Genomic DNA, 25592 nt, shown 5'->3' with positions numbered 1-25592 from the left:
TAATTTGATTAGTTGAAAAGTGTCATGTTACTGTAAAGTTTTATGATTTTTGTGAAAACACTTGAAAATGATGACTTATCAAAGGTTTCCGAGGGGAAGGATTAACTCTTATTCCACCTATTCTCATTTCAGGCTCCAAGTTCAGAAAATAGGACTAAGCACTCTCCCAACCCAGAGGCGGTCTAAACCTCTGCAGACCGGCTCCTCTTCGTCCTCCTGTCCAAGGCCCTGTCCTGTCCCCGCCCAGCCCTGCGGCAGCCCCCGAATGCCCATGCGCTGCGTTTTCGTGACCCAACGCAGCTTAAGCACCTCCCACTGCAGGTCAGACAGCCCCTCCCCCCAGCGTCTCCATTCAACTAGACAGTCCCTCTCTGTCCGGCCCACAACTGCCCCTCCCCTCCAGCCCAGGGCTAATACTACTACTACTACTACCAGCATAAAACGGGCCAACTCACAGGACACCTTTACCCAGGTGTCCACCGCTATGCCTGCCAGAATCCGAGCCAAATCCACGGGCCCTGCCAAAGCGAAACAAAGCACAGGTGACAAGATGGCTGCCACGAGATAGTAAACAGATTCACTGGGAAGAAACGCATATGCTTCTCTGTTGTCCTTAGAAAGACTCAATGCTTCAAAAAGCTCCAGCCCGGACCCAAATTAAGACTGACGCGGTTTCCCATCTTTTTTTACCTACTTTGATCCAAACCATGTATAGTGGGGCAAAAAAGTATTTAGTCAGCCACCAATTGTGCAAGTTCTCCCACTTAAAAAGATGAGAGGCCTGTAATTTTCATCATAGGTACACTTCAACTATGACAGACAAAATGAGGGGGAAAAAATCCAGAAAATCACATTGTAGGATTTTTTATGAATTTATTTGCAAATTATGGTGGAAAATAAGTATTTGGTCAATAACAAAAGTTTATCTCAATACTTTGTTATTAAATACCCGTTGTTGACAATGACAGAGGTCAAACGTTTTCTGTAAGTCTTCACAAGGTTTTCACACACTGTTGCTGGTATTTTGGCCCATTCCTCCATGCAGATCTCCTCTAGAGCAGCCTTCGTTGCCCGGGCGGTGTGTTTGGGATCATTGTTATGCTGAAAGACCCAGCCACGTTTCATCTTCAATGCCCTTGCTGATGGAAGGAGGTTTTCACTCAAAATCTCACGATACATGGCCCCATTCATTCTTTCCTTTACACGGATCAGTCGTGAGCTCACCTTTGTCCACATCTCCGAGACTTCCCACTTTAACATCATGTCTTCCAGAGGTCAAACCGCAAAGGAGAGCAGCGACCACTGCGACATCTCAGTCTCGGAGCGTTCGTAAATAACATTAAAACAGTATATTCAGTTAAACGTTAGCCTTCGATGAGTTATTGTTCTCTACTAGTCAGGCAAACATGATATAAAACTAGAACCTTCAAGTGTCACCTACTGTCCCATATAATCTCCTGTTTACAGTTTAACAACTGAAGCTAGGAAACGTGTTATAAACACGGATAGGTCCATTACCAGTTTCAAACCTAAAAACAGCCCCAAAGCATGATGTTTCCACCCCCATGCTTCACAGTAGGTATGGTGTTCTTTTGATGCAACTCAGCATTCTTTGTCCTCCAAACACGACGAGTTGAGTTTTTACCAAAAAGTTATATTTTGGTTTCATCTGACCATATGACATTCTCCCAATCTTATTCTGGATCATCCAAATTCTCTCTAGCAAACTTCAGAAGGGACTGGACATGTACTGGCTTAAGCAGGGGGACATGTCTGGCACTGCAGGATTTGGGTCCCTGGCGGCGTAGTGTGTTACTGATGGTAGGCTTTGTTACTTTGGTCCCAGCTCTCTGCATGTCCCCCCGTGTGGTTCTGGGATTTTTGCTCACCGTTCTTGTGATCATTTTGACCCCACGGGGTGAGATCTTGCGTGAAGCCCCAGATCGAGGGAGATTATCAGTGGTCTTGTATGTCTTCCATTTCCTAACAATTGCTCACACAGTTGATTTCTTCAAACCAAGATGCTTACCTATTGCAGATTCAGTCTTCCCAGCCTGGTGCAGGTCTACAATTTTGTTTCTGGTGTCCTTTGACAGCTCTTTGGTCTTGGCCATTGTGGAGTTTGGAGTGTGACTGTTTGAGTTTGTGGACAGGTGTCTTTTATACTGATAACAAGAACAAACAGGTGCCATTAATACAGGTAACGAGTGGAGGACAGAGGAGCCTCTTAAAGAAGAAGTTACAGGTCTGTGAGAGCCAGAAATCTTGCTTGTTTGTAGGTGACCAAATACTTATTTTCCACCATAATTTGCAAATAAATTCATTAAAAATCCTACAATGTGATTTTCTGGATTTTTTTTCTCATTTTGTCTGTCATAGTTGAAGTGTACCTATGATGAAAATTACAGGCCTCGTCTTTTTAAGTGGGAGAACTTGCACAATTGGTGGCTGACTAAATACTTTTTTGTCCCACTGTACCTCTACTAACTAGACCATGACAACAACTTTTACAAGAGGAACCATACGGAACCATCTTCATGAGCTTCCAGTTAAATAGTCAATGTCACGAGGAGCGATGCTACCATGGTGCTATGTGTACGCTATCCACTGGTGCATTGGATACATTTTCCTTTTGTTTCTGAGGTTTGTGGATTCAGCATCCTACATGCAAGAAATTAATTTGAACAAAGTCGGTCATCATGATCCCTTTGCAAGCCAAGTTGTAATCTTTCTCAACTCACAAGCTTCTCACACCGATATACTAAGTTATCACCGACAATATTCTGCTCACTTTATATTGCATGGTATAGATATCACAAACACTTTTGATAAGTTGACTAATGTTAAGGAAATGTACGACACTCTCAATCTTCTAATGGTCTGACGCGATAACCAATTCTGATAGGATGCAAAGGCCAAAATCATTCCCAACTCTGGTCAGATGTGTTAAAAGGTTGGATTATGGGGTAGATTACTGCCAATATTAAGAGAACGCAGAAGTAATATTGCTGGCCTCCTTGTTAGTGTGTGACAATGGGCATGCTTTATATCATTTCATTTTTGGGGTGTTTGATTATATTTATGTTCAAAAGTGTATATAATATGATAATTTCTTGAAAAATACATTTTTATTTTTTACCTTGCGAAAACAACCTGTATATTTTGTCTTTCCTCTTCTGTTGAACAATGTTGGCCTGTTTTTTGTTTGTTTTTTTACGCATGAGAAAAATAGCGTTAACTTTGAGTGATAGATACCTACCTTTTTAATGTTCTGACAATGACATGATTGGTGGATCATTGGAACCCATGTTTTGTGTTTGTATTGGGCAAATGAAACCTACAGTTGCAGGGCACTGAGATAAAGTTAAATAATGGTCATGTGGAATGACTATCTCCGGTTTCATTTCTACACTGTTTGCCAGATCTAACCATCGCCCCTAGAAAGGACTACTTATTGTTTTCATCCTCTCCTTCTAATCAGGGACTTTATTCACCAGGTGACACCAGGTGAGTGCAATAAAGTACCAGGTAGAAGAAAAGGTTTCGGCCCTCTAGGACTGGAACTGAACCATCCTGGGCAACCTAGTAGGTCTGAAAGGTTCCTTATCAGGGTGAATTGACTCAGAGACACGTTTTTTTAAAGTGTTTCCACAATTAGGACATTTTATTTTGAAAGGGTAAAGTTACAGTACAGACGTGTACAAAAACGACATGTCGTTGAATACCATACACAAGATCAAATGGTACATTTCACACAGACACACACGTTTCCTCACAGCAGTAAGTCCAGTCTCTCCCTAGTTTAGGGACAGGCAGCTTCTCTAATTGTCTGTCTCCAATCGTAAAGGCCAGGTGTGAAAAATGTTGACATTCTTTTCCATATCAGAATATTCTTGAGCAAGTACATAACCCACATTTGAATAGTATTAAATTAATTTTTGATCCATTCCAACAAGAAGCAATAGATTGAAAATAATACAAGTTACGTACATAGGAATATGTTTAATTGCAATGCATTGCAGTGTAATACTGTGCTGAGACTAATGGTCTCTTGGAGTTGCCTTTTTAAATTCTGTTATATATGCACTGAAAGCTGAAACTATGAGACCTGAGAGATATCAAGTAGAAGGGAGGCCTCCCTTTCTCCCTGCCCCACTTTTTGAGTTCTCCTAGTGAGTTCGGAAAAACTGAAAGTATACATCTTATAAATAGTTTTCACATACAAAATGTGTCTGAACTCAAAATCAACATGCTTCCCAAAAATAACATGGTCACTGTGGTTATTTTGATTGGCTATTTTTCTGCATTTATCAAAGTCCCATCAAGTAGCCTGATTTTAAGTGTCCAAGTAAACAGGATTATTAGGGAAATCATTCTTCTGGCAAAGCATGTAAACGTATTAATCAAACTATTAATCTGAGCGAATGTAAATGTACCAAGTGAGAGCAGAGAGAGTTCATGGGATTATTTACATCAATGAAAATCTGAATACCGGAATAAAGGATTTGCGAGAATGAATGAACTAGGGAAATAATGTTGGGTTAGCTAATAAACCAAAGATACTGGAGAGTTGGCAATATTGTATCTTGTTGACCAGAGGGTATCCTACAACGCAAGCTGGATCTACTGAGGGTTTTCTGAAGATGCACATTCAGTTAGCTTCACATTCCAGCTCAGGCTTCATCCATACTATGATGATGGATATTGCTCGTCCACCTCCCGCTAACTCTAGCAGGCTTGTAACTGCACGTGCATGTAGCACATTGCAAGACGAACGCCGAATTCTTCGTTGAGACAATGCTGAAACATCAATCCATGGGAGAGTAAGTGCCACATTTTCATTTGGGTCGTAATCAAAAGGAAAGAAAAGTTGTCTTGCAAAATCAGCAGGCTATGGTGACACAAATACGCTTTTAGAAGTGCCGTCTTTATTTTATTACTTGTCGTTAATGCTGTCTTGGTGTGCTTTGGTGTGCTATTATTAAGTCACACAAAAGTGTCACATTGCGTGAAGTTGAAAATCAATTATGTCAATATGATATATTTTAACATTTAACATTTTTTACACATTTGATTAATAAAATATTAAATTAGTCGTCTTCCTCAAATGAAGGGGGTGATGACGCAAACTTTGCAAGAGGGAGGAAATCTGATTTGATAGATACAAACAGCGAGGCCTGGCATGGTTTAATTCAGGATTGGTGGGTCCCCCCCACGGGACGGTTGAGCTAACGTAGGCTAATGTGATTAGCATGAGGTTGTAAGTAACAAGAACATTTCCCAGGACATAGACATATCTGATATTAGCAGAAAGCTTAAATTCTTGTTAATCTAACTGCACTTTCCAATTTACAGTAGCTATTACATTGTTTGAGGAGAGTGCACAGTTATTGTGCACATAACTTAAAGTTATTACTAAATCAATTAGGCACATTTGGGCAGTCTTGATACAAACATTTTTACAGAAATACAATGGTTCATTGGATCAGTCTAAAGCATTGCACATACACTGCTGCTATCTAGTGGCCAACATCTAAATTGCACCCGGGCTGGAATAATACATTATGACATTTCTGTTGCATTTCAAAGATGATGGTTTTTTAAAAATTGTATTTTCTTTTACCAGATCTATTGTGTTATATTCTCCTACATTAATTTCACATTTCCACAAACTTCAAAGTGTTTCCTTTCAAATGGTATCAAGAATATGCATATCCTTCCTTCAATACGTGAGCTACAGGCTGTTAGATTTGGGTATGTCATTTTGGGCGAAAATTTAAAAAAAAGGGTCAGATCCTTAAGATGTTTTTAACGTAACCAAGCTCCCGAGGATGGGACAGCCATAGGGTACTCCCGCTACTCCACTGTAATTAGCATAACTTTGGCGTCATCCTAAGCAAACTACTGACCATTTTATGTAGTTTCAATAAACGTTTTCAGCAGCCTCACATGTCGTTATTAACATATTTGGCTGTCACAGCAACAAATTATACTTATTCTGCCACTAATTTGTTACCCGACATTCCAATACTGACAGTAATGCTGTCTGATTATACTTACCTCATTGTTTGTTTACCCCTAGCTTTCTTGCCTGTTAGCTGCCTGGCTAGTGAAATTCCTTACAATCAAATGCCGACTGCATTATCTGCCAAGAGAATTGTCTTTGATTGTAATCACAGTCGTGTACATCCCCCCCAAGCAGACACCTCAACGGCCCTGAAAGAACTTCATATGTAAACTGGAAACCACATATTCTAAGGCTGCATTTATTGTAGCTGGGCAATTTTAACAAGGCTAATCTGCTGAAACAAGGCTCCCTAAATTTGATCAGCATATTGAATGCTGGCAAAATTCTGGATCATTGTTACTCTAACTTCCGCCTACGCATACAAAGCCCTCCCTCGCCTTCCTTTTGGCAAATCTGACCATGACTCCATTTTGTTGCTCCCAGCCCATAGACAGAAACTAAAACAGGAAACGCCTGTGCTCAGGTCTGTTCAACGTTGGTCCGATCAATCTGATTCCACGCTTCAAGATTGCTTCGATCCCGTGGACTGGGATATGTTCCGGATAGCGTCGAACAACAACATTGATGTATATGCTGATTCAGTGAGCGAGTTTATTAGCAAGTGCATCGGTGATGTTGTACCCACGGCGACAATTAAAACCTTCCCCAACCAGAAACTGTGGATTAGTTGCAGCATTCGCGCAAAACTGAAAGCGCGAACCACTGCTTTTAATCAGGTCAAGGCGACCAGAAACATGACCAAATACAAACAGTGTAGCTATTCCCGCCACAAGGCAATCAAACAAGCTAAGCGTCAGTATAGAGACAAAGTAGAGTCGCAATTCAACGGCTCAGACACGAGAGGTATGTGGCAGGGTCTACAGTCAATCACGGACAACAAAAAGAAAACCAGCCCCGTTGCGGACATCGATGTCTTGCTCCCAGACAAACTAAACAACTTTTTTGCTTGCTTTGAGGACAGTGCCACCGTCACGGCCCGCTACCAAAACCTGAAGTCTCTTCGTCACCGCAGCCATCGTGAGTAAAACATTTAAACGTGTTAACCCTCGCAAGGCAGAGGTCCAGACGTCATCCCTAGCCGAGTCCACAGAGCATGCGCAGACCAGCTGGCTGGTGTTTTTACGGACATATTTAATCAATCCCTATCCCAGTCTGCTATTCCCACATGCTTCAAGCGGGCCACCATTGTTCCTGTTCCCAAGAAAGCTAAGGTAACTGAGCTAAACGACTGTCGCCACTCACTTCCTTCATCATGAAGTGCTTTGAGAGACTAGTCAAGGACCATATAACCTCCACCCTACCTGACACCCTAGACCCACTCCAATTTGCTTACCGCCCCAATAGGTCCACAGATAACGCAAATGCAATCACACTGCACACTGCCCTAACCCATCTGGACAAGAGGAATACCTATGTAAGAATGCTGTTCATTGACTACGGCTCAGCATTTAACACCATAGCACCCTCCAAACTCATCATGAAGCTCTAGACACTGGGTCTCGACCCCAACCTGTGCAACTGGGTCCTGGACTTTCTGACAGGCCGCCCCAAGGTGGTGAGGGTAGGGAACAACATCTCCAACCCTCTGATCCTCAACACTGGGGCCCCACAAGGGTGTGTTCTCAGCCCTCTCCTGTACTCCCTGTTCACCCATGAATGCGTGGCCATGCACGCCTCCAACTCATTCATCAAGTTTGCAGACGACACTACTGTGGTAGGCTTGATTACCAACAACGATGAGATGGCCTACAGGGAGGAGATGAGGGCCCTCGGAGTGTGGTGTCAGGAAAATAACCTCACACTCAACGTCAAAAAAACAAAGGAGATGATCGTGGACTTCAGTAAACAGCAGAGGGAGCACCCCCCTATCCACATCGATGGGACAGTAGAAGAGAAGGTGGAAAGTTTGAGTTCCTCGGCGTACACATCACGGACAAACAAAAATGGTCCACGCACACAGACAGGGTGGTGAAGAAGGCGCAACAGCGCCTCTTCAACCTCAGGAGGCTGATGAAATTTGGCTTGTCACCAAAAACACTCACACTTTTACAGGTGCACAATCGAGAGCATCCTGTCGGGCTGTATCACCGCCTGGTATGGCAACTGCTCTGCCCACAACCGCAAGGCTCTCCAGAGGGTAGTGAGGTCTGCACAACGCATCACCGGGGGCAAACTACCTGCCCTCCAGGACACCTACACCATCCAATGTCACAGGAAGGCCAAAAAGATCATCAAGGACAACAACCACCCGAGCCACTGCCTGTTCACACCGCTATCTTCCAGAAGGCGAGGTCAGTACAGGTGCATCAAAGCTGGGACCAAGAGACTGAAAAACAGCTTCTATCTCAAGGCCATCTGTCTGTTAAACATAATAATAATAATAATAATAATAATAAAAAATTTGATGTAATAAATGTATCACTAGTCACTTTAAACAATGCCACTTTATATAATGTTTACATACCCTACATTACTCTTCTCATATGTATATACTGTACTCTACACCATCTACTGTATCTTGCCTATGCCGTTCGGCCATCGCTCATCCATATATTTATATGTGCATATTCCTATTCATTCCTTTACACTTGTGTGTATAAGTTAGTTGTTGTGAAATTGTTAGATTACTAGTTAGATATTACTGTATGGTTGGAACTAGAGGCACAAGCATTTCGCTACACTCACATTAACATCTGCTAACCATGTGTATGTGACCAATAAAATTTGATTTGATTTGAATACATCAGTTGTAGACCTTACTGTGAAATGCTTACTTCCGAGCCCCTAACCAACAATGCCGTTTAAAATAAAAAAAAATACACATAAGAATAAAAAATAAAAGTAACAAGTAATTAAAGAGCAGCAGTAAAATAACAATAGCGAGACTATATACAATTAGGGTTACTGGTGCAAAGTCAATGAGCGGGGGGCACAGTTTTAGTCGAGGTAATTGAGGTAATTTGTACATGTAGGTAGAGTTATTAAAATTACTATATAGAGACGATAACATCAGAGAGTAGCAGCAGTGTAAAAGAGGGGGGGGGAATGCAAATAGTCTGGGTAGCCCTTTGATTAGATATTCAGGAGTCTTATGGATTGGGGGTAGAAGCTGTTTAGAAGCTTGGACCTAGACTTGGCGCTCCGTTACCGCTTGCCGTGCGGTAGCAGAGAGAACAGTCTATGACTAGGGTGGCTGGAGTCTTTGACAATTTTTAGGGCCTTCCTCTGACACCGCCTGGTATAAAGGTCCTGGATGGCAGGAAGCTTGGCCCCAGTGATGTACTGGGCTTTTCGCACTACCCACTGTAGTGCCTTGCGGTCGGAGGCCAAGCAGTTGCCATACCAGGCAGTGATGCAACCATTTGAGGATCTGAGGACCCATGCCAAATCTATTCCGACACCTGAGGGGGAATAGGTTTTGTCGTGCCCTCTTCACGACTGTCTTGGTGTGCTTGGACCATGTTAGTTTGTTGGTGATGTGGACACCAAGGAACTTGAAGCTCTCAACCTGCTCCACTGCAGCCCCGTCGATGAGAATGGGGGCGTGCTAGGTCCTCCTTTTCCTGTAGTCCACAATCATCTCCTTTGTCTTGATCACGTTGAGGGAGAGGTTGTTGTCCTGGCACCACACAGCTTGGTCTCTGACCTCCTCCCTGTAGGCTGTCTTGTCATTGTCGGTGATCAGGACTACCGCTGTTGTGTCATTGGCAAATTTAATGATGGTGTTGGAGTCGTGCCTGGCCGTGCAGTAATGAGTGAACAGGAGGGGACTGAGCACGCACCCCTGAGGGGCCCCTGTGTTGAGAAACAGCGTGGCGGATGTGTTGTTACCTACCCTTACCACCTGTGGGCGGCCCATAAGGAAGTCCAGGATCCAGTTGCAGAAGGAGGTGTTAACTTCTTATGGCTGGGGGGCAGTATTGAGTAGCTTGGATGAATAAGTTGCCCAAACTAAACGGCCTGCTCCTCAGTCTCAGTTGCTAATATGTACATATTATTATTAGTATTGGATAAAAAACACTCTAAAGTTTCCAAAACTGTCAAAATATTGTCTGTGAGTATAACAGAACTGATATAGCAGGCGAAACCCTGAGGAAAATCAAACCAGGAAGGCATATATTTTGAAAACTCCATGTTCCATAGCCTGCCTTTGCTCCTTTTAAAGCGATATCAACCAGGTTGCTTTTCCTATTGCTTCCTCAGGGTGTCAACAGTCGTTAGACATAGTTTCAGGCTTTTATTTTGAAAAATGAGTGAGAAGGATAACATTGCGTCATTGGCCAGGTACCAGTAGAGTTGTGTATGCGTTTGTGCAGCCATTGCCTTTCCCTTTCCGACTGAAAAAGATAGTTGCGGTTGATATATTATTGATTATATATTTTAAAAACAACCTGAGGATTGATTATAAAAAACGTTTGACATGTTTCTGTGGACATTACGGATACTATTTGGAATTTGTCTGCGTTGTCGTGATAGCTCTTTCCTGTGGATTTCTGAACATAACGCGCCAAACAAACAGAGGTATTTTGGATATAAAAATCATCTTTATGGAACAAAAGGAACATTTATTGTGTAACTGGGAGTCTCGTGAGTGAAAACATCCAAAGATCAGTAAACAATTAATTTGATTGCTTTTCTGGTTTTCGTGACCAAGCTACTTGATGCTAGGTGTACATAATGTTTTGTCGAGCGATCGATCAACTTACACAAACGCTTTGAATTGCTTTCGCTGTAAAGCATATTTTCAAAATCTGACACGACAGGTGGATTAACAAAAGGCTAAGCTGTGTTTTGCTATATTGCACTTGTGATTGCATGAATATAAATATTTTTAGTAATATTATTTGAATGTGGCGCTATGCAATTTAGCGGTTGTTGATGACAATTAGCCCGTTAACGGGATGGCAGCCATAAGAAGTTAAGTCCCTTAGCTTGTTGATGAGCTTTGGAGGGTGCTATGGTGTTGAACGCTGAGCTGTAGTCAATAAATAGCATTCTCACATACAGTTGAAGTCGGAAGTTTATACATACAACATAGCCAAATACATTTAAACTCAGTTTTCACAATTCCTGATATTTATTCCTAGTAAAAATGCCATGTCTTAGGTAAGTTAGGATCACCACTTTATTTAAAGAATGTGAAATGTCAGTAGAGAGAAGGATTTATTTCAGCTTTAATTTCTTTCATCACATTCCCAGTGGGTCAGAAGTTTACATACACTCAATTAGCATTTGGTAGCATTGCCTTTAAATCATTTAACTTGGGTCAAAAGATTCGGGTAGCCTTCCACAAGCTTCCCACAATAAGTTGGGTGAATTTTGTCCCATTCCTCCTGACAGAGCTGATGTAACTGAGTCAGGTTTTTAGGCCTCCTTGCTCGCACACGCTTTTCCAGTTCTGCCCACAAATGTTCTATAGGCTTGAGGTCAGGGCTTTGTGATGGCCACTCTAATACCTTGACTTTGTTGTCCTTAAGCCATTTTGTCACAACTTTGGAAGTATCCTTGGGGTCATTGTCCATTTGGAAGACCCATTTGCGACCAAGCTTTAACTTGACTGACAACTGACTGATGTCTTGAGATGTAGCTTCAATATATCCACATAATTTTCTTACCTCATGATGCCATCTATTTTGTGAATTGCACCAGGCCCTCCTGCAGCAAAGCATCCCCACAACATGATGCTGTCAACCCGTTCTTCACAGTTGGGATGGTGTTCTTCGGTTTGCAAGCATCCCCCTTTTTCCTCCAAACATAACAATGGCCATTATGGTCAAACAGTTCTATTTTTGTTTCATCAGACCAGAGGACATTTCTCCAAAAAGTACAATCTTTGTCCTCATATGCAGTTGCAAACCGTAGTCTGGTTTTTTAATGGAGGTTTTGGAGCAGTGGCTTCTTCCTTGCTGAGCTGCCTTTCAGGTTATGCCGCTATAGGACTCGTTTTACTGTGAATATAGATACTTTTGTACCTGTTACCTCCAGCATCTTCACAAGGTCCTTTGCTGTTGTTCTGGGATTGATTTGCACCTTTCGCACCAAAGTACGCTCATCTCTAGGAGACAGAATGTGTCTCCTTCCTGAGCGATATGACGGCTGTGTGATCCCACGGTGTTTAAATGTGCATACTATTGTTTGTACAGATGAACGTGGTACCTTCAGGCGTTTGGAAATTGCTCCCAAGGATGAACCAGACTTGTGGAGGTCTACAATTTTTTTCTGAGGTTTTGACTGATTTATTTGTATTTTTCCATGATGTCAAGCAAAGAGGCAGTGAGTTTGAAGGTAGGCCTTGAAATACATCCACAGGTACACCTCCAATTGACTCAAATTATGTCAATTAGCCTATCAGAAGCTTCTAAAGCCATGACATAATTTTCTGGAATTTTCCATGCTGTTTAAAGGCACAGTCAACTTAGTGTATGTAAACTTCTGACCCACTGGAATTGTGATACAGTGAAATAATCTGTCTGTAAACAATTGTTGTAAAAATTACTTGTGTCATGCACAAAGTAGATTTCCTAACCGACTTGCCAAAACTATAGCTTGTTAACTAGAAATTTGTGGAGTGGTTGAAAAACAAGTTTTAATGACTCCAACCCAAGTGTATGTAACCTTCCGACTTCAACTGTACCTTACGAAAAAGTCAACATTTAAATCTTGGACAAGCCACCCAATGGCTGTACTTTGTTGTTCTAAAAGCATTTTATTTAGTCTTTTCCATCATGTTTGTGACCTTATGGTTTCATCTGCTGCACTTTCAGGTTTGACAAATTGGTGTATGTTGGGATCAATGAAGATGAAGAGTCTCAGCTGCAAGTTCTGAAGGCCATAGTCAGAAAGTACGTGTGTGATGCCTGATTATAATTTATTGTCAAACATGAACAGCAAAAAGCTGGTAACACTACTGGTGTTTTTTCCCCAAAATGTTATCCTTGCAGAATCATGTTTAAAGTGCAGAAATGTGTTTCAAACATATGGTATTTGTGCTGTATGTGAATTGCTATGCGTGTCTGTGTATTTCTGTGCGCTCAGGTTCAAGGTGGACCTGAGCGTCAGTCTCCAGGATGTAGTGGAACGCTGCCCTCCTCAGCTCACAGGGGCGGAAATGTATGCTCTCTGCTCCGACGCCATGATGTCTGCCATTAAGAGGAAGATTGCACGTGTCACTGATGGTACGTTTGGCCCTCACAAATGGAGACGTGAGCGTTTTCCTTGTAAATGTCTGTTAAAAATCCTCCTTAAGGTGTAAAAAAAAGCATGAAAAACTGTGATCTCAGTGTCTCCTGACCCCTCCTGTCTCAGCCTCCAGTATTTATGCTGCATTAGTTTATGTGTCGGGGGGCTAGGGTCAGTTTGTTATATCTGGAGTACTTCTCCTGTCCTATTCGGTGTCCTGTGTGAATCTAAGTGTGCGTTCTCTAATTCTCTCCTTCTCTCTTTCTTTCTCTCTCTCGGAGGACCTGAGCCCTAGGACCATGCCCCAGGACTACCTGACATGATGACTCCTTGCTGTCCCCAGTCCACCTGGCCATGCTGCTGCTCCAGTTTCAACTGGCCTGGGCCCTAGGACCATGTCCCAGGACTACCTGACATGATGACTCCTTGCTGTCCCCAGTCCACCTGGCCATGCTGCTGCTCCAGTTTCAACTGTTCTGCCTTACTATTATTCAACCATGCTGGTCATTTATGAACATTTGAACATCTTGGCCACGTTCTGTTATAATCTCCACCCGGCACAGCCAGAAGAGGACTGGCCACCCCACATATGCTCTCTCTAATTCTCTCTTTCTTTCTCTCTCTCTCGGAGGACCTGAGCCCTAGGACCGTGCCCCAGGACTACCTGACATGATGACTCCTTGCTGTCCCCAGTCCACCTGACTGTGCTGCTGCTCCAGTTTCAACTGTTCTGCCTTATTATTATTCGACCATGCTGGTCATTTATGAACATTTGAACATCTTGGTCATGTTCTGTTATAATCTCTACCCGGCACAGCCAGAAGAGGACTGGCCACCCCACATAGCCTGGTTCCTCTCTAGGTTTCTTCCTAGGTTTTGGCCTTTCTAGGGAGTTTTTCCTAGCCACCGTGCTTTTACACCTGCATTGTTTGCTGTTTGGGGTTTTAGGCTGGGTTTCTGTACAGCACTTTGAGATATCAGCTGATGTACGAAGGGCTATATAAATAAATTTGATATGATTTGATTTGATTTGATTTGATTTGTGATGTATGATTGCCTTTAAATGACATCCACTGTGCTCTTGATAAGAACTTACATTGTGCGTCTGTTTTTATTGATTTGCCGAAGGCTTTTGACACTGTGGACCATGCTGTGCTAGTGAAAAGGTTAAAATGTTGTGGAATTACTGGTCATGCTCTAGATTGGTTTATAAATTACCTATCAAAACGTACACAATGTGTAATGGAGGATGTTTGTAAATCTGAGTCCATAGAGGTTTGCTCAGGTGTTCCGCAAGGTTCTATTTTGGGCCTACTTTTGTTCATTTTGTATATTAACAACATTGGGGATCTTATTGAAACAGCTGATGTTAATTTTTATGCAGATGATACTGTACTTTATTCAAGTGGTAGTAGTTTATCTTTAGCTTTTGAAAATGCCCAAAGAGTATTTAACATCATACAACAGAATCTGTATGATTTTAAGCTGATTATAAATTCAGGTAAAACAAAATGCATGGTATTTTCAAATGCTAGGCATGCTACAAATCATGTCATTGCTACATTGGCTGGACATACTATAGAGCAAGTTAACGTGTACAAATATTTGTGTGTGTGGGTTGATGATAAGCTGAGCTTCACTGTGCATGTGGAGAACTTGATAAGGAAGCTCAAGCTGAAAATATAATTTTATTACCGGCATAAGGCTTGTTTTTCTTTTGAGGCCAGGAAGGAGCTGGTACGATGTACATTACTGTCGGTTTTAGATTTTAGTGATGTTATATATATGCAGGCCTCAGCCACTACCCTGAGAGCACTTGATTCAGTGTATCATGCAGCCCTCAGGTTCATTACATATCAGAAACGTCTAACACATCATTGTGATCTCTACAGCTCTGTTGGCGGGTCGTCATTGACCTTGCGTAGGCTTAAACACTGGTATACACTGATTTATAAGGCCATATTGGGCAAAATGCCATTTGATCTCTGTTCTTTTTTGGTCAGGTCAGTAAATAAATATCAATTATGGTCCCATTCTGATTTGCTTCTAACAGTACCAAAAATTAGAACAGGACATGGTAGAAATAGTTTTAGCTACTTAGCTCCGTGGTCCTGGAATTCTGTCATGAACATTTGAAAATGTGATGATCTAGTTTCGTTGGTGGAGTTTTAAACACTTGATTGATGTATATATCATAGAAGAGTGTAATTGTTTTTAGGCCAGCTGTTTTGTACAATGTACAATGTTTTTGTTGTACTGTATGTGTGTTTATAGTTTTGTTTAATGTTGCGTTAGTGTATGTACGTTTTTTAAAATCTGAAACGTTGTTCCCCCTGCGTTCTTGCATTTGTTCTATCCCTACAACCCACTCATATCATGTAGAAACAAACATGAATGTATCTTATTTTGGCAACACATGGGCACAAATTACAAGATCCATTCAGTCATTTTTTAGAAGTTTTTACTACAGTGCAAAATTTTCATTCCATAAAAACTTAAACCATTATTATTAATGTACTGGGTAATAAATAAAATACCATTCTTTCATATCATTCTTTCTAAATACCAATCATATCTACAGTTAATAGTATTTTAAGAGATGACCGTCTCAGTTCCTAGAGCCTTATGGCAACCTCAAGCGTCAGTAACAAGTGCAATAGGGACTTATTTATTTCTTTCACTCTCCTATATTCTCTCCCCCTTTTTGTTTCCCCTGCCCCTCCATTTCTTTCCCTCCCTCTTTCACTCAGGTCTGGACAGAGGATACCCCTCTTTTGGTCTCTGCCGACGACTTCAACCAAGCATTGGATTGCCTCAAACCGTCTGTCTCTGAACAAGAGCTTCTCAAATAAACTCATTCAGCAGAAACTCACTGCAAAATAACCAAGCCGCCCAAGCCAAGTGCCATCAAGTATGGGGCTAAGCTATTCTCTTCTGCATGCACAACGTTACCACAAGCGTGTATTCCTCAAGGGTTTTGGCTCTGCAAAAAACTGGGGTGTTAAGTTCTTCCTTTTCTCTGCACTAATGAGTGGTGTCATTTAGTCCAAGGGACCAAACAGGTACACAACCTAATTAATGCACAATATTGTATGTGGACCACATTGGTACAATTTGCACAGTCAATCTGAACAGTCAATGTAAGGTTAGTGCTGTATATTTGTAACCACTAGTTTCTGAATTGAGCTTAAGCTTCATACCTTGGTAGTGTTAATGGCAGCAACAAATGCATATGAGTTGTTCAAATGAAAACTACTATATCCATGGTCCTCCAGGAGTAAAGTTGGGACATCACTTTCCTATATTCTCAAAGTGACACTAATGCTGCTGTTCTGTTTTGTTTCTCTATTCTCACCGGAGTTTCTAGCCATATGTTGTCCATTAATTGCAAAGTTGTCTCTTACTGTGTCTTGCATTTCAACAGGATGTTCCAAATCTGTGGTTTATTTTTCCAATGCTTCCCCAACCTGAACTGTTTTGAATGCTGGTTTCTTTTACAAGCCATCCTTTCAGAGACTCGTTTGAGCAACAATAGACCCAGCCAAGCCATCAACAGTTCAAATAAAAACAACTAATATAATGGGTTGATGGAAAACCAGTATACTCAACAGTTCTCCTAGACCAAGTTTTGGGTAACACTGATTGGTGCAGAGTTCCCTTCCACCCAGTAGATCATTTGCATAAAATAAAGTAATAAAAAAAAGGTGAATTTTGTAAGTACAGTTTTACAGAACAAATACACATGGAAACAAAGCTACTGTATTAATCCATGAGAATGTATCCGGGTTACACTTTACTAAGTTGTCAGTTTATTGTTTTAAGAAGTCATAATTTGTTACCACATGAGTAACAAAGCTGATGTTCCACTGAGTGACACATTGTTGGAGGAATTTCAATGTGGATGGTTCAAATCAAAGTTGAGCTTGAACTAGAGTTTAGTAATTCTCTGCTATAATTGACTATTTCAATTTTGTCCTTTGTGAAGATTGTGGAACAAAAGTTAATGTATTTACATGTGAAATGGGCTAACTTAGTATAAAGTGTAACCATGAAAAATTAACAATATCATTTATAATATTCAAAGATTGCTATCACTGTCAAAAATTATACTTATATTTTTGTATGGTGAGACATTGTGCTTTCCATCTCATGGTAGCAAAAATGAAAATGATTACAAAAGTAAGAAAGTAAGACAAACAAATCTATAAAATTGTGAATTGTGTTAACTATAACTTTCAAATGGTGCAAACTTTTTTTTTCTAGCCAGGTTAAGTAATTGTAATGTTTATGTCATTAATTATCTGATTTTAAAAAGTATCACTCGGGTTGGTAAAATAAACTTTATCAAAATATGAACTTGCTTTACTTGAAACCTTTCCAATAAAGAATACATTGCAGTGTCATAAGCAGGGCATATGATCTTTTAAGCGGTTTATTTTATGAGACCTGATTTGTGAAAGCTTGTCATTCACCTAAATACAATAGGCAATGTAGTAAGAAAATATGTTTGGCAATAAGAAAATGTTTTTAATGTCCTGTCCATGGCACTGTAAAGTAGGCTTTATGAATTGAGTGTAATAGTGTTGCCTTGAATTGTCACCTATTTGTAAAGGAATACAAGAATTTTGCTACACCCGCAATACATCTTCTAAATATGTGTATGTGACAAATACAATTAGATTTTTGAATGTTTACCTCAAGGTTTAACCTCTTTTTTTCCCTTTTAAGTCACTTGGATGGTTTATGTAGAGTAAAGAAAAAGGATGGGTCAGATTGTTAATGGTGACCCTTTCATTGGCCCAGAGTTGCATTAATGGTGACCCTTTCATTGGCCAGGAGTTGCATTAATGGTGACCCTTTCATTGGCCAGGAGTTGCATTAATGGTGACCCTTTCATTGGCCAGGAGTTGCATTAATGGTGACCCTTTCATTGGCCAGGAGTTGCATTAATGGTGACCCTTTCATTGGCCAGGAGTTGCATTAATGGTGTGTACCTACTGTGGTTTAGATATTTGCACCTGCTAGCCACGGAGAGGCACTATTTTCTTATTCACCCACTCAAACACAAATTTGCTTATGTGAAACAAATCATTCTCTGACTGGAAAAGATCTATCCTAAGAACACAGCAATAGTTCTGTTAAACTAAATGTATGCCACTGGATGTAAATAATGTACAAGTCACACTCATTGTACTATAATGAACCATAACAAATTTGTATTTGAAGAGATATACAAATGGGCGTGTAGGAGAAGATCTCGATTAATCAGGGGGTCTAGATCTCTGTTGCAGGTCCCTTGTTTTCACAAAAGACGCTAAACCCCTTTTCTGTTTGCTTTGGCTTTTAGTTCGTTGCTTTGACAAAGATTCAAAACGTAGTTCTTCCATGTCTTCGTCTTTCATATCTAACTCAGGTGGGGAGATCCTCTTTGCCAAAGCCTCAACTGAAGTGCAGCATTCTATTGCAGGTTCTGTAAGACAAAGAGCATGTGTTTTCAATTTGATCATAATTAGTATTTTGACAAATGAACTGACTAATTGCTATAACAGGCCTATATAGTTCAATATTAATTTAGATACGGTAACCATAATGTATCAAGATAATACAAAAAGGAAATGGAAAAAACAAAGGACACAATTTGGTTAGTTAGGCAATTGTAAATTATACAATATATCCAGGTTGAAATATGCTGACCGCTTCCAATGGGAAATGATGATTACAGAGGCAACAGACCAGATCATTAGTGTGCCACTAGCAGTGGAGTTTGTGCTGGTGGGAATTAAGTTCTTAAGAGGCTATCTGATTGGTCCTGTACATTAGATCTTATAGCCAACCAAAAATCGGACATGTAGGTTGAGGGGGGGGGCTGACCTTTTGAAGCCTTCAAATTGATTTACTTAACTACTGCACCCCATCTTATCTTCACTATGCTGTAGTGTAGTGTTATCCTATCCTAGAGACTATAGCTGTATTCAGAATTACATACTCGCTATGCCTACAACATAGTATGTTTGGCTGCAGTGTACGAAGAATGCAGGGTAGTATGTTTATTTAAGTATGGTTGACAGATCAGGATGTCATACACCATTTGCCCCAAAATGTAATAACAGCAAGGAATATCTGATGATGTAAGAATTGCAGCTTTCAAAATTAGATATATTTTCTACCATGGAGGTCGCACAGATGAGTATAGTACCAGAGACTCGAGCAGCAGAGGGCACACATCAAGAGTACAAGCTGAATATGGGGATCAATGGAGATTCTCCAATTCAAGTTTTTGTAAGAGCTTACAAGTAAAGTAAAAATGTTTATGACATCTGGGCCTCAAATGTAAATATGACACTGTAACAATGTTTAGATTTAGCCATGTATCTGTCTATCCCCATTGTATGCTGTAAAACTTGCCTCTGGGAGACACATCAAACGACTGGAAAACTGAATGGGGTACAATGGAGCAAAACCTTTTTTTTTTTCATGTTATGGCTAAATCAAAGTGGCTATTTATTGTATGAGATCACTGTACACTATCACAGGAGTGTCCATTTCTATCCCAGAAGGCATTACTGGAGGAAGGGATTGTGGCTAACACCAAAGATATGTCCCTATTTGTCTCAAATCTGATTGACATAATTAGCAGCCAACACTTATCCTTAATGACTGATGCGATAGTATTCTGATTTGTTAGCCTACTAGCAAGGTACTAACTCCAGGTAACTCTAAGGTAAAATCACAATATTCAAAATAATAATCTAGTGATTTTAGAACAACAGCAACTAGGTGTTGGACTAACATTAGCATTTGCAATCCCGCACGGACTACCTCCCCATATTTATTACCGTATGTAGTATGTTTAGTACAATGTGCATGCTCATGTAGTATGCAAGTATTTAGCATGTAGTTCCCCATTCCGAACATAGCCTATGGTCATGTTGAGTGCCATTTGTTAATTGACATGAGCTGCTGCATTCTGGACTGACCTTAGTTTGTTGATGGTTTCATCATGAGAGCCAGTGAGGATAACTTTACAGTAGTCCAGCCTAGATAAAATGATAGCTTGGACCAGTTTGTCAGTGTCCAAGTGGCCGATGCATGATCTGATAAATAGAAAACAGGGTTGGCCCCAAGACTGACCCCTGTGGTACACCAGTAGACTGAGCGAGTGGCATATTAGTATCAGTAAACAGTGGTCTGTCGTTGGAGTAAGATTGGAACCTCTGCTGTGTAACCATTCTACAGAATTTCAAGGACAGGAAAGTGTGTTGTGCGCAATTGCTCGAGTTCTTTCTCTTTTCTTGACTGGCTGTGAAACCCGACACGTAGGCATCACATAACTCTAATTATTAAGCCGAATATGAACTACTTTGTGTACAGTTAAAAATATTTGATCTAGTCACACTATACATCAACAGGTATAACACATTATGCAAAACTTCTCAGAAGCATGTTTGGCCTCCTTATGTCTTATATAATCTAGTAATGATCCTGACAAAATGTTGTCACTTGAAGATCTGATACATAAATAGACATTGCAAGCCTTATAATAACACATCTCAATGGCTCCTACATGCTTATATCAAGTTATAAAGAATTTTCACTGTCAGCTTTAAATCAAGTGTTATTGTGTACCCCTTTAGAAATTAATTTATGATTAGTATTAACAGTTTCTATTAAGTGTCAGAAGACTGCACACAACACACTCTAATTTCCTCAACCTCAACTGTTGGGTTTGGGTATCTTTTGTGATGGGTATAATTATTAAGAATAATCCGTTTTGATGGGAGGGGAGGGAGTTTATTCTTACATCCAACACTAGCCATATTTACCGCTTACGTGGCCTTTGCTACTTTCGTGCGCTTCATCCTTTTCCTCCGCATGAGGGTCACCTGAGGCCTTTTCAACCCCGCGATGAGCAGCAGCAGTCTGGGCCGGGACTTGGTGAGCCAGCTTCTCAGTAGCGTCCCCTTGGGAAACCTAGGGGAATGGCAACAGCTTAATCCACTAGTATATACAGCACCATTATATAATCACGGTGTACATGATATGACCGCTAACTTCTTGACTGTTACTGACTGCGTGACTGACTATATCTGCACTAGAGGTTGTCCATTGTTATAGTAATGCCATATACAGGAGAAGGAAATTATCTCATACAGTCATGCATGCCATTTCTCTGTTGAGGATTTCTCTTTGAAGCTTGTCTCACCATGTTAATAACAAACCTCACCAACTATTATTGGTTCCCGAATGTAACATCTGGTCAATACATGGAAAGAGATGGTCAATACTCTTTTAGGCTTGAAGGTGAAATGCTCGTTTTCTTTCTTTTAGGCAGTATTGACCTAGATCATTGCACAGATGAAATGCGCAATCATCCATAAGTACAGATGTCAATAATAAATTGGCCCCCAATTTTGCAATCATATTTACTTAATCATTCATCCTGAGTAAAGGCCCTGCTGCCAGTTAATGGATTTGAAATGAACATGATTGGATCTCCTTTCACATAATCATATTGTGATCCTGAAAACTCACTAATGTTGAAGATAAGTAATACCACTTTGTCAATTATCTGCAGCCCTTCAGGTGAGACTATACAGCAAGCGGCTAACTTGCAATGTTGATCAAGATGTGATCTCAAGCCAAATATACTGTTAGCGTGATTTAACATATATATTACATTACATAACCACAAAAGGTATTTGCTAGGCTGCAAAGTGTGGGTGTCCCTTTCTGTGTTGTACTTGTTTAGTTGCCCCCAATGAACTTGTCTGTGCATGTGATTATGCAAAGAACATACTATACACAATGTGGCTGACATAACCTGAACTATTGACCTTTATGTGACCAACACTCTTGGGTTTACCGTAAAGTTACGGACTGCCTATGCAGACACATCAATCTCATCTCCTCTGAAACCTATGTCACCAGCCTTTTTTTCTGTATGAATTTTAGACTAATACAATATTATTTTCTTGCTTATCCTTAAAAAATGCACAGCTTAAACACCTGAATACTTGGAGGAAACAGTGTGTTACTATGGCATCTAAATTGCACTCACTTGTGGCAGGCTTCCATAAAGTAAGCCTGAAAAAGAAACCAGAACAGTACCTCAACTAGTAAAACTCCTCACCGAAGCACCATAGCAACCTTCTTTTACGCCGAGTGTCGTACCCCTCGCAGCCCCAGTTCTGACTGCTGAGCATGATGGAAAATATACAACTTTCAATTGTTCGACTTTTGCTGGTCGAGCGCGGCTAAACTGGTCAGAGAGAAATCTAGCAATGTTTAGATGTGGTAGGGCCTTGTTGAAGCCATTGTTGTCACTCTGCGGGCTTGATGTTAAATGTACCGAGAGCAACGTTGTTTGTTCAGTGCACCCATCCCCGCTCCCTCTTCCCCTCACCATCACCATTTTTCATTAGCTTTATGGAAAGAGGATAGATTTCCCCTTTCTCTGTCCTCTCAAGTGGTACAAGGTTAGGAGATGGGGTGTCTTGAATTCAAAATGAGTTGTTTAATTTTTCAGTGTCCTAACGCTTCAGGAGCCTCTTCCGATATCATGTTTTAATTGAAGCCTATGTGCGAACCCTCTGAATTGTTCTTGATCTCTTCATGACATCTAGGTAAGTGTCTCTGGTCGTTTCAAGTAGTTGTCCAATAAATGTCATAGTCCTTGCTCAAAGTGTCAGAAATCCAAAACATTTCACCAACAAGTACGAAAAAATATTTTCCTCTTCCATTCATTTCTTCACTTAGAAGAAATAGTTGATAATGGATATTTCCACACCCTTCTATTTCCACATTATACATCCAGGTTGTCCTTTCTGCTCTGATAGTGCCCCCTCTCAACTTGCAAGTGTGAGGAGATTGCTATTATGCAGTTTACATCTCCACCCCCCAACCTGAGAGCTGAAATCTTGCCATTTTGTTACTGACCAGTCCCGAGTCAGGTAAGCCAGATAACAGACATTATTCTCTCCTGTCCGTCCTGTAGCAACTAGCAAGAGGAGCTCACTTTAGTGTCTGTGCAAATCTTAAAGCATTTACCTAATCACCAACCAGGCTGTCACTGTCACTCTTAGCAAATGTTCTTCAATAGCATTAAAAATGTTCCTCATTGGTAGCTAAAGAACCATTCATCCAAAAATGATTAATACACAAGTGGTTTCTTTTTTCAATTCCAAACACTGATAAGAGTTCAAATACAGTCATAGCCAAATGGTGGCCCTAAAATATCTATTGAGAATAACTTTTCAAAGTAGAACATACCATAGTCTGTGTTTGGCATGAAAACTACCAAAATACCACCATTACTTTCTTACAAGTTATTAGCACTTGCCTTAAATACATCAGGAGTTGAGAGGGTCTTACTCCTGAGCAATAGTTAAGAGTTCAAGTATTAAAATGGAGGTGAGACACTCCAATTGCTACCATTAGTATATCCACACCCAAGCTACCCCTCTTTAAAGCCACACAGTCAACTTCCACTCTTCTTTCGGCACACGACTTACAGTACTCGCCTAAAGTTCCTACCTCTGGAGGAATAACAAACGGAAAGCAGTCCTTACCAATTGACCCCACACATTTGTTAGGTTATGCCCCCCGCGTCCCTGCAAAGGCACATATATGATCCCGATAGAGTTTTTTTCCTCTCAAACTAGAAGGTTCAACCAGGATGCAAAAACAAATCTGCTAAATAATAGGAGGCCATGAACTCCACGGGGGAGTCAGGGAGGGGGCTTTAAAAAGGAGGGTCCACTCAGCAATTCTCACTGCAAACAGCAACGGATGATCCCGGCCAGCCAGCCAATCGGGGTCGACCACATGGGCCCAGTTGCCATGACATCCGGCACTTGACCAATATAAAAAGCACAACCATTGGACAATGTATAAAGAGGTCAGCCAAACTGTCATGTCCCCACAGTAAGTGGGCCCATAGTTGGATCCTCTAACTTGAAGTTCACTTACAATCGGAATCTTTGCTTTTCTGGTGGAAGATTATCTGACCATTAATTTCCAACACCTTCATTATTGCACTTTCACTACATTCTTTATCCCGGGGGAAATATTTTGACTAAAATGTGCTCTACTGGCTCAAAAGCGACACAAGCACTTAGACAAAGCATATTTAGAACCCACCATGCTCAGAAATGTATCCTTTTACACCCACTATCAGCTATGACACCTTTTGTTAGTCCACCTTGCATTTAGTAATAGAAACCGCTGTAATTGTGGTGGCTACATAGTGCTCTCTAGAGGGAGCTGTGGCTTCAGCCAATACTTAATGAGATGCAGGAAATGGCAGGAGTGGGAGGAGTAGGACTGTAATGGCATGCTTAGTTGACAGTCTGCACAGCTCAGGATAGACCCCTGTTTTGGCACTGCAAAGATTGCCCAAGAAGAAGAAGGGGGAGGAGGGTGGAAGACCTGGCACTGCATTGCAGATCATCAAACGAGAGGGAGGGAGGGAGAGCTGGGATTTCCAGAGGGATACTGTGTGATTCCCTGTTGTAAGTCTTCAGAATATCAAATATGCCAGTCTAATGGCTCCTCTTACCCACTGCAGTTTAGTGTGTTAGGGTATGAATTTCAATTTGTCTTAATATGACAATGAAATTAATTGTATCATTATTTGTAGTTATCTTTGATTTAATAATTGACCCTCAATTATGCAGAGTAATTACCCTGATTATAATGGAACCTTGACTGACTGATCCTTATACACTTCACACATGGTTAAGTAAAGTGTGAAGCATTTATACAGTTAATTCGGAAAGTATTCAGACCCCTTGACATTTTCCACATTTTGTTACGTTACAGCCTTATTCTAAAATATATAAATAAAAATATAAAAAACATTTAAATAAGTATTCAGACCCTTTGCTATGAGACTCAAAATTGAGCTCAGGTGCATCTTCTATCCATTAATCATCCTTGAGATGTTTCTACAACTTGATTGGAGTCCACCTGTGGTAAATTCAATGTATTGGACATGATTTGGAAAGGTTCTCTGTCTATATAATGCCCCACAGTTGATGGTGCATATCAGAGCAAAAACCAAGCCATGAGGTAGAATTGTCCATAGAGCTCCGAGACATGATTGTGTCGAGGCACAGATCTGGGGAAGGGTACCAAAACATTTCTGCAGCCTTGAAGGTCCCCAAGAACACAATGGCCTCCATCATTCTTAAATGGAATAAGTTTGGAACCACCAAGACTCTTCCCAGAGCTGGCCGCCCGGCCAAACTGAGCAATCGGGGAGAAGGGCATTGGTCAGGGAGGTGACCAAGATCCCGATGGTCACTCTGACAGAGCTCCAGAGTTCCTCTGTGGAGATGGGAGAACCTTCCAGAAGGAAAACCATCTCTGCAGCACTCCACCAATA

At 40.9% G+C, this 25592-nt stretch overlaps 1 protein-coding gene across 1 annotated transcript in view; it reads left to right on the top strand.

The window, feature by feature from the left end:
- LOC115103974 (tau-tubulin kinase 1-like) overlaps positions 1-3488 on the top strand; it is a 46632-nt gene extending 43144 nt beyond the window's left edge. The window contains exon 16 of the mRNA XM_029625055.2: positions 133-3488. Within this exon, the coding sequence (XP_029480915.1) occupies positions 133-568 (436 nt within the window). The 3' untranslated portion in view covers positions 569-3488. The remainder of the gene's footprint in view (positions 1-132) is intronic.
- The last annotated feature ends 22104 nt before the right edge of the window (positions 3489-25592 follow it).

The sequence above is a fragment of the Oncorhynchus nerka genome, linkage group LG21, assembly GCF_034236695.1.
Source record: "Oncorhynchus nerka isolate Pitt River linkage group LG21, Oner_Uvic_2.0, whole genome shotgun sequence".
NCBI classification, from domain to species: domain Eukaryota; kingdom Metazoa; phylum Chordata; class Actinopteri; order Salmoniformes; family Salmonidae; genus Oncorhynchus; species Oncorhynchus nerka.
The sequence above is the reverse complement of the archived record's forward strand: the minus strand, read 5'-3'. Positions and strand labels throughout refer to the sequence as shown.